The 11,084-nt window shown below is 34.2% G+C and overlaps 1 protein-coding gene across 2 annotated transcripts in view; it reads left to right on the forward strand.

Moving 5' to 3' along the window:
- LOC108755599 overlaps window positions 1–11,084 on the forward strand; it is a 32,543-nt gene that overhangs the window by 12,958 nt on the left and 8,501 nt on the right. For both annotated transcript variants that reach the window (XM_018498714.1, XM_018498715.1), the window contains exons 2-3: window positions 6,270–6,812; window positions 8,914–9,181. In XM_018498714.1, the coding sequence (XP_018354216.1) occupies window positions 6,270–6,812; window positions 8,914–9,181 (811 nt within the window). The remainder of the gene's footprint in view (window positions 1–6,269; window positions 6,813–8,913; window positions 9,182–11,084) is intronic.

Raw genomic sequence — 11,084 nt, forward strand, 5'->3', positions numbered from 1 at the left:
GTGTGTGGGTGGGTGTGGGTGTGTGTGGGTGTGTGTGGGCGTGTGTGGGCGTGTGTGGGCGTGTGTGAGTGTGTGTGGGTGTGTGTGGGTGGGTGTGGGTGTGGGTGTGGGTGTGTGTGTGTGTGTGTGTTTGTGTGTGTGTGTGTTTGTGTGTGTGTGTGTGTGTGTGTGTGTAGCTATTAGTCACGCCAAGCTGCCAACACATTGCGTTATCCGCGAATCTCAAATATCCGTGAGTTTATTTCATTCATGAGATTTTAGTTCCGGTATATATTGTTAATAAACAAAGTATTGGGTTAAATTGCAATTTAATGGTTATATCTGAGATTAAATATTTTTATTTCACAAACATTTCTCAATATGAGCAGAAATTTATTTGCAGCCTAAAGAACATCCTTCATTATTACCAGAAATTTATTTGCAGCCTAAAGAACTCCTTTCATTATTACCAGGAAATGGAAGTAACTGTTACTTGTAACGAAGTTACAGTTACAAGTTACTTTTTTTGTAACTTTAATGGTAACTGCATTACTTTTTTTTATAACTGTAACGGTAACGAATTTTACAATTACTTTGCACACGGTTCGATTGGACACAAGTCACTCGTAGCACTTGAAATCAGAAAGCCTTTAGACATCCGTCCACTGTAATTAGTAATCGTAAATTTTAAAAAAGTAATTTTAGAAAAGTTATTTTCTCAAATAACGATAACTGTAATCAGTTACTTTTAAAAATCGATGACTAGTAACGGTAACTCGTCAATTTTCGACTCAGTAACGAGTAACTGTAACTTGTTACTTTTAAAAAGTAACTTTCCATTCTCTGATTATTACTCATATAACTTTACGGTAAACAAAATATTTCTTTCATAGCTGCGACCCATTCCACGCATTTAAACAAATATTTCATTCATCCCAGCGAATATCTGCGTTGATACTAGTAAACATTTCTTCTTTTAGAGCAAATATTCATTTCTCTTTATGGAATATTTCTTTCATATAGTTAGGATTTGTTCAATACATTTAAACAAATATTTCATTCGTCCTAACAAATATCTCTCGTTGATAATAGCAAATTTCCATATCTCTTGCAAATATTTATTTTATTAAAGCAAATACAACATCTTGTGAAATTAATAAATATGTTCCAGGATCCCTCAAAAAAATTTTCTTGAAACAAGTAATATTTTTTCTTTTAAGTAAATTTTTTTCTCGGTGTATATATCGGAATTACCCTAAGTACTTTTTACGTAGAAGTAACCGAATTTGACAATGAGATATTTACATAAAACTTTAAAAAAAGATTTTGTTAAAAAATAAAGGAAAACATTCTTAAAATCATATCTCGGAAAGTATTAATCTTACAAGGACGAATAAAAATGATGTTGTAGGAAATTCAATAGTCTTCAATTTTCATGAGTACTATTTTCTTCGTAAAAGCCAGATCCGAGATTTTTATGAAAAAAGTATGAAAAATCGATTCATTCTCGAAATGTTCAAAAATACAATATTCTTTAAAAAATTCTATCACGAAAAATATTCATATGACCTTAAAAAAAATAAAATTTTATCAGCTTTTTTTGATAATGATCTTTATTTCGATAAAATAAATACTTTCTGTTTGTGAGATATTTTTGAAAAACCGCGTTTTTTATCAGTTTTTTAAAACTGGAAAGTTTTCCAAGTTCGTTGGTGGAGGATTTTTAGTATGTTGTATACGTCATCTTGAACAACTACCTGCAAACAAATCTTTTATGACACTTTTGCAAAAAGCAAAAAAAATTTAATTTTCCTGCCTATGTTTATTTGACGATGCTTAATCTTTTCTGCTCCATCCAACCAATCAACTGGTTGTATTTTGCTCTCCAAGGAAGTATGATTCCACTTCATGTGAAAATATTTCCGGTATCAAGTTGATAAATTATTATTAAGCATGTCATTTCTTCGTCTAATCACCATTTGTACCAAAAATGATTAAAAAGTTAGCCGAAACATATATATTTATTTTTGAAAAATTAGACATATGATTATATTTTAATCACATTTATATTTATTGCACTCCTTTGACAACTAATTCCCAATAGCCGTTTTATCGTTATTAGTTTGTCATTTTCAATTCTTTGGAATATACAAAAAGTATCTTTCTTTGAACGTATACAAAAAGAAAATTATTCAATCACATTTTACGTGCGACTTTAAAAGAGAAATGCAATTAAATAATTTTTTTTATTCATATATTTATGCGTCTATGCAAGTTGTAGATATACCCTAAGGGTAACTAATTTACATAGCAGATTTTCCCCGAATTTATTATAAATTTAATTTTACGTTGTCAATATTTGCTTCTAGAAGATTAAAAAACAATCACATCTATGTCAACACAATTCATTTGTGTGGTACAATTCATTTATGTGGTTAAATTGCTCATTATAATCATATTATAGTTTATTTTTAGTTCATATAATATTATAGTTTATTTTCAAAGAAAACAGTCTATATTAATGTATTTAACCAATAATATATTAAATTTTAATCAAATTTAATACATTTTTTATGTTAAATTCTTTAATTTTATTTGTTTTAGTTAAATTAACGACATATTGAATTTGAGCAGTAAAGGATCTATATGAATGATTAAAAATGACTCAAATTGTAATTTGATGATAAATGAGTATAAACGAGAATTACTAATTTAATAATGCAGGTGTCTGTGTTAGCATAACAACCGCTAGTCTCAGGGAAGGAAAACTAGTTACAGTAGTGATCCCCGGGGTGGGTGGGTCCCAATCACCACGACACAGCGCGTCCTCGGGTTGCGGATAGAGGAAAAGCCTCGCTATCTCGGTTGAGGATAGAGGTTAGCTGCGAATAAATTGAATAAGCAGTCGCGGACAGCCGATTGGAATGGTCCTCCTGTTTGGGGGTTGGGCGTGGGTTTGATAAGCTCACACCGTGAAACGACTTTATCTAGAAACAACCAAAACTCGCCATGGATTCTTCTGGGGTAAAATTTTCCGGAGGTAAACTAGTCCCCCGTTCGGATCTCCGGGTGGGGACTACCTCGGGGAACTCATGTCGTATAAAGTCAAAACACGGGAGAGACATCAAAGTGGGTACGTGGAACGTCCGAAGTCTTTACAGACCTGGGGCGTTTCAATCGATGGTCGGGGAGGTCGAAAGGTACGGGGTAGAAGTTGTCGCGTTGCAAGAAACAAGATGGGCCGGGGAGGGTTCGCTTAATGCGGGTTCGTACACGCTTCACTATGGAGGGTCGGAGATCCATAGTCTTGGCATCGGTTTTATGATTAATAGGAAAATCTTATCCGCGGTAAAAGACATTAAATTTATAAACGAAAGATTAGGATTGCTCATTGTGCAGGGCCGATGGTACATGAAGATCGCGATAATCAACGTACACGCGCCGACGGAAGATAAAGATGGCGAAATTAAAGACGGGTTCTACGAAGAACTCGAACACCTCGTGGATCAATTACCGAACGATTACATGAAAATAGTCGTGGGAGATTTTAACGCGAAAATCGGTAAAGAGGACATTTTTAGACCAACGATCGGGCTCGAAAGTTTGCACGAGGAAAGTAACGATAACGGAGTGAGGGTAATTAACTTTGCGACCGGCAAAAATCTTATCGTCAAAAGCACGTATTTTAAACACAAAAATATCCATAAACAAACTTGGATTTCCCCGGATGGAGGCACGCGTAACCAAATTGATCACGTTCTTGCAGATAAACGGCGTCACACGAACGTACTCGATGTCAGGTCTTATAGGGGGGCGGATTGCGACTCGGATCACCTCTTTGTAATTGCCAAAATCAGGGAACGTCTTTCGCTAAACAAAACTAACGGGCAGTTGTTTGGAACTAAACGTCTAAATGTACAAGGTTTGATCGAGGGAGAAAACGGAATAAAATACGCGGTCGAAGTAACGAATAGACTCGCGGCTTCAAAGGAAATAGATGAATCGGATGATAACACGGTTGATAAACACTGGGAAAACGTACGAGACGCGATAGTAAAATCGGCGGAGGCCACGGTTGGTTTTTGTAAAAGGAACAAAAACAAGCCGTGGTTTGACGAAGAATGCGTAAAAATTGTTAAAGTACGAAACGAAGCGCGCATCACGTGGTTGGCTCAAAATACGAAGGAAACTCGGGATCAGTTTCTTAAGATTAGGCAAGAGGCTCATAATATGTTTAAAATTAAGAAGCGTCAATACTTAAAACGTAAAATTGAAGAAATAGATGAAAATTGTAAAAGCAGTAACGTACGAGGCACGTACATGGGGATAAATAATTTTAGAAAGGGATTCCAAGCTAGGACGGAAATGGTGAAAGATGAGAACGATAATTTAGTTACGGATACAACGGCAGTTTTAAACACATGGAAAAATTATTTTGATCGGTTATTGAATGTCGAATCTGAAAACGACCGGGAAATAGAGAATTTTGAGTATCACACGGCTGAACCTAGGATTAACGAACCGACAATTTCAGAAGTAGAAAGCGCGATTAAAAAATTAAAAAATCACAAAGCACCGGGTAATGACTTGATTCCGGCGGAACTGATTAAATGGGGGGGAAGTAGATTGATAGAAGAAATTCAGAAATTAATTATCTTAATATGGAATAAAGAAGCATTGCCGGAACAATGGAAAGATTCAATTATAATCCCGATTTTCAAAAAGGGGGACAAAATGAGTTGTAATAATTACCGGGGTATCTCACTTTTACCTACATGCTATAAAATTCTGTCGAATATTTTATTAATGAGGCTTGTACCATATGCAGATGAGATAATTGGAGATCATCAATGCGGCTTTAGGAGAAATAGATCGACTGCGGACCAAATCTTTACTATTCGGCAAATCTTGGAGAAAAAATGGGAATTCGACCAATCGGTACATCAACTTTACATTGATTTTAAAAAAGCGTATGATTCGATAAAACGGGAGAAAATGTATGAAATTTTAACTCGGTGGGGGATACCCAAAAAATTGGCTAACTTAGTCCAAGTTTGTTTAAAAGATACCAGAGGTAGAGTAAGAATAGGTAATCAAATGTCGGAAACTTTTAATATTCATAGCGGATTAAAGCAGGGGGATGCATTGTCACCTCTTCTGTTTAATCTAGTATTGGAATATGCTATTAAAGAAATGCAGAAGAGTAATGATGGTTTGCAGTTGAACGGTACAACACAAATATTAACATATGCGGACGATATTGCTTTGTTGGGAGATAATAAAGAAACACTAATAAATAACGCTAAAATTCTATTAGATAAAACGAAAGAACTGGGGCTGCAAATAAACGTTGAAAAAACTAAATATATGGTCACTGATAGAATTCAGAATATTCATAATAACGGAAACCTGGTCGTCTGTGATAAAATTTTTGAACGGGTTAGCAATTTTAAGTATTTAGGATCGATTTTAAACCAAACTAATGAAATAAGAGAAGAGCTCAAGAGAAGAATTAATTTGGGGAATGCGTGCTTCTATTCGGTTAAGAAACTACTCGGTTCGCGGATATTGTCTAGGCGCTTAAAAATTAGAATTTACAGAACGATTATTTTACCGGTAGTCCTTTATGGCAGCGAAGCGTGGTCACTTACATTACAAGACGAGAAAAGATTTAGGGCTTTCGAAAATAAAGTACTTCGAAAAATCATCGGGGCAAAACGCGATGAGGAAACGGGCGAATGGAGAAAATTACACAACGCAGAATTACATCAATTATATAATAGTCCGGATATTATTAATGTCATAAAATCGCGTCGATTAAGATGGGCAGGTCACGCGGCGCGTATGGATGAGAATCGAATTGCATATAAAGTACTAATTGGTAAACCGGATGGGAAAAGACCATTGGGTAGACCAAGACGTAGATGGGAAGAAAATATTAGAATGGACCTTAACGAAATGGGGTACGAGGGTCACAAATGGAGGGATCTGACTCAGGGACGGGAACAGTGGCGGGATTTGCGGCAATGAGCTTTCGAGTTCCTGACGCCTAATAATAATAATAATAATAATAATAATGCAGGTGTATCGTTTACGCTATAAAAGACTAAGCAACTCTCGAACATTCCCGAATTAATAATAATACAAAAAAATTTTTGTATAAAGTAGTGAATTTATATTTAATAATGTATAATTTTGTTTTATATTAATTTAATACAATGAAAAATTATTTGATACACGACGAATTTATGGATCAGTTGTAATTCACCGCGTTTTATCGTGCGTTGCAGCTGACAGAACTCTTGATAGTAACGTGGTGCTCAATAACCGTGGCTCGATCAAAAACCGTAGAAAGCAATCAGGAGACGTTACTGAAGAAGGCCGCGGAACAGCTGGAACGGTTAGAACCGTATCGAAGAGCTACGGATAATCACGACGAATCCAATTTCTCAAATGTGCCAGAAACATGGAAACCTCTGGTGGATCAGAATCAGTTAGATGAGATAAAGGACGATGTGGATCAGAATGTGTCTTGGGAGATGTCCGAGATTCTACCCGAACAAACGGAGCCGGACTCATTAAAGCGGATCGACGACAAAAAGCTAATAACTATCAGCGTTATTACCGATCCAAGATACGCCGAATTGATGCAAAATAGGATAAAAAGAGGTTACGATGTTGGATCCACCAGTCTTCTGACCAGCATAGCAGGCGGAGTGTTAACTGGAATCGCTAGTGCATCAAGCGGCTCTGCAGCAAAAGCATCAGCGGGCAGCAGCGAAACGGCGTATAAACCGGTGTACGGTGCACCTACAGTGGAACATGCTTATTCGGTAATCGATACTTTTATTCAAGCATTGACTGAGAGAAAAGTATTTATTACGTATTTGTAATTGTATAATACAATAATTATAATTGTATAATACAATAATTATGATTAGAAGTTCTATTTTTATAGTTACTATATACTGCTATGATGTTATAACACAGAAGTAATAACACAGTACGACAAAAATCGATTTTTTTCCTCCTATGAAAAAAATCATAGAGATTCTGAAAGTAGATGTAAAAAAATATCCGTATCTTGGCGTTTTACCAGATCAAGTCGTTTTTTAAGTATCATCAAATGTCTTTTTATAATACTGTACAACACAGATTTCCTCCTATGAAAAATTCAAAGAGATTCTGAAAGTAGATGTTAGGAAAGCATACCTGTGTCTCGATATTGACTTACTTGATAGCCGTCATCGAAAATTTTCTGGGCAATAAAAAAGCTGACAATTACAAAAAAATTGTTGTTGAAATGATTTCGGTTTCTTTTCGTATAATGAAAGTTAAAAATACACTTGTCGCTCAAAATACACTTTCTTCACAACCATTTGGATTTTTTTCTACCAAATTTGGATGAATTCAATAATGAACGCTTTCACCAAAACATTGCGATCATTGAAAAACGCTTCAAAGAAAAAGACATCATGCATCAAATACATGCTTGGTGAATACTGTTGGTCTATTGTTCGTGATACAAAACCGGAATCATACAAACGGCAAATCAAACGACCAAGATTCTTATAACAATTATAATTGTAATTGTATTATTATTATTATTAAACAAAAATTTGAAAATATTGTATATAAACAAAATTCTTAATTTTTTTTTTTATATTCAGACTCATCGCATAATTTCACATGCAAAAATGTCAATTATTTATTTTAAAAAATTATTATATATTTTAAAACAATTGTAAAAAGCTAATATGAAGCAAATACGATAAATGGCTGCATAAAAAATGTTAACGACTTAATCTGGTAAAACGACGAGACAGGGGTATTTTTTTTTTACATCTATTTTCAGAATCTCTTTGATTTTTTCACGAGAAGGAATGTGTGTTGTACTGTGTAATAATTATATTTTATAATTCTATATGAAAAAAGTATTGTGTAACTGGTATAATTCATAGTCGTTTTTAGTACCAATTTTTTTTTTAATATAGAATGTAGAATGTAAATGCTTTTGTATAAAATATAGAAAATAATTGCAGTGAATATAATGATATAAAATAAATATAATTATTACTAATATTATAAAGTAATATAAACTATAAAGAAATAGATGATCCTAATCATATATAATAATTATTTTTAATTAAAGAGAATTTCTACATTCGGTCAAAGCGGATCTTATTACTAGTTCTTAAATGTTTCTGTGTGAATTTATATACATATCTGATTCTGCAAACTGCACGCCGAAATCTTTTTCAGTTTTAAAACACAATTTCTTTAACAATTTAAATAATTATTTTACTATATGATTATAATTACAAATCAGAACACTTATCTTTCAGTGCGCGATGAATTTTAATGTCGTGCACTTTGTATTCGTATTTATTTGAATGGAGTAAATTTTATTACAATAATACAGATGTTACGAAAAAAATAAAATAGCAGTATAGAGAAAATTAAATTTTTATACAAAGATTAAAAAGAGAGAGAAACTAATTAATTAGTATACTTTGCAATTGCAAAGAGAAAAGTTGTTATTTATGCTGAAACCATGTAGGTCATCCACATTGCCGCAAAGGAGCGAAATCTCAACTGGTTCTTCATACACTGTTTACCTTTTCCATTATCCGTGCTCCTAATTGCTTAGTGATTATCTAGATTTTTCTCTTTTGATATCGCGATATGTCCTGCATAGCAATTAAAGTAAATGATACAGCGAAGTGAAAATCGTGGTGCGTGTCAAGCTATTATATTACCTAACGAGCAATTTAATACATCAATTAGAAACTAAATGAGAAAGGATGTCAATGGACAGAGATGAAAAAGATGTATCACTTCCGCTATTTCAACATTTATGTTTATTTTCTTACGCAATAAATTACAACCTAATGTTGTAATGTAATTTTACTTTGATCTCATTATTTTTTTCAGTACGAAGAAAAGCCATTCGGTCCATGGGATTTCAAGAAGGTGATATTTAGTACACTGTTTCAAGCTCTCAAGGCAATAGGTGGCGGCGTATTGGCCCTCAAAGGTCAATTAGTTAAAGGAGGTGGCTACCTGTTAGCGGGTAAAGGCAAAGTTGTCAGTAAAGCAGGAGATGTTATTACATCCTTCGGTAAACACTTGGCCGCCAACGCGCAATCGAAACCTTATCCGCCAGAGACTTTCTACGATCATCCACCGGTTCAACATATCGGTAAATTAGAGATAAAAATTACCCAAAAAAAACTCAGTAAAAATATCAATAAAAAGTCAGTTTTTTTACTTCGGCCCTAAAAAATTTTTAGGATTGGAATAAAAATCTGACTTTTTAAGGTTTTTTAAAGTTGTTTAGGACTGATTATGTATAATATCTTCTTTGAACATTTACCATATTATTGTTCATTCAATTTTTGTATTTATTCAAAAGATTTCTGTATAAAGATATGAGATCTCTTCCAAAAGTATTCAATCTTTGCCTATATTATAAGAAAAAAACTACTCCAGAGAAATATAGACAATGTCGCCTACAGAATAGTCTCCTTTCGAAGCAATGATCTTCTTTCAGTGATCCATCCAGTTCCGGAAGTAGTCCCAAAAATCATTTTTTATGTAACCAGCAGCTTCTTTGTCGCATTTCGTTTTATTTCTTTAACATCATCAAATCTTTTGCTTTTTAACGGATTTTTCAACTTGGGAAATAACCCTTGGGTAAGTGATATGGAGCTACTTCTAGATTGTACGGAAGTTGGACAATCTGTGTTCAATCAAAAAATTCTGAATCAAGTCCTGAATCCATGAATGGATAGGTTATCATGGATACAGCTATCATGGTGTAGAAGTCAATTTCCACTTTTCCACAAATTTCCGTTTCTTCTTCACTGCGTCGCGCAATCGTTTAAGAACTTTCAAGTAATACTTTTTGTTTATTGTGCAACTTTAAGGAACACATTCGTGATGTATATCTTTCTCGAAAAAAAAACGATGAATATTGCCTTCACATTGCTTCGATCGACGCGATTTCTTGGGTTGGGACTCTTTTTTCATTGTAAAGATTGTTTCAAGGTCATAACCTATATTTCATTGCCAGTAATAACCATTTTGAGCAACTCACACACATAGAATCTTTTTTGATGAATTCCAGGATGTTTTCGACAACTTCAATTTTTTGCTGGAGTACTCGTAGAACAAATTTTGCACACACGTGATTCATTTCCAGATTTTCAGTCAAAATTCGCGAAACAATAGTTTTTGAGATTGCAAAGTTCTCTTCTAACTCTCGTACAGTCAAACGACGATTTTCTTTGATTGTTCCACGTTTTCAGATGTTCTTTACGTTGAAGATCTGCTGGAACGAGAATCACTATACATTGAGACATGGTCTGCGTATGTTTGAACTGTCTAAACCATTCTTTTATTTGTATTGTATTGTATATTGTATCATTCATAGAGTCATTATCATCATGCCGATTGTCTAGGAATATATGTGGCCAAATTTTTGGCAAAATTTAATACAAGTTCTCTGTTGGACTCGTTCAGTCATAGTAAAACGTGTGCTAGCAGTTTTCAACTATTTTCGACGCTCACACAACTGCGTACACCGTTGCCGACTAAACAGCATGTATACGTCATGCTGCTTGATAGGGATACTCCTTGATGTTTCCCCTAATTATTGAATATCTGTTTATCACGAGAGAAAGAGAGAGAGAGAGAGAGAGAGAGAGAGGGGAGGGGGGAGAATTGATAAAGATATACGCAAGTCGAATACTTCTGAGACAGATCTTGTAAACGTAAACAATGAAAAAATATAGTACAATCACCAATTATAAGTAGTAATGATCATGGATATACGAGGTCTGTTCAAAAAGTATCACGAATTTTGTGTTTTTTCAAAAATTATTTATTTATTCATGAATATCTATTTTGTCCCTTTCAAAGTAATCCCCATCAGATATTATACACTTGTGCCAACGTTTTTTCCAATCCTCGAAGCACTTCAAAAAATTATTTTTTGTGATCTTGTTCAGCTCCTCCTTCGATGCCGTCTTTATCTCCTCAATCGTAGCGTAGCGTCGTCCTTTCATGGGCCTCTTCAGTTTCGGGAACAAGAAAAAGTCACA

This window comes from Trachymyrmex septentrionalis, unplaced genomic scaffold, assembly GCF_001594115.1.
Source record: "Trachymyrmex septentrionalis isolate Tsep2-gDNA-1 unplaced genomic scaffold, Tsep1.0 scaffold89, whole genome shotgun sequence".
In the NCBI taxonomy this organism is placed as follows: domain Eukaryota; kingdom Metazoa; phylum Arthropoda; class Insecta; order Hymenoptera; family Formicidae; genus Trachymyrmex; species Trachymyrmex septentrionalis.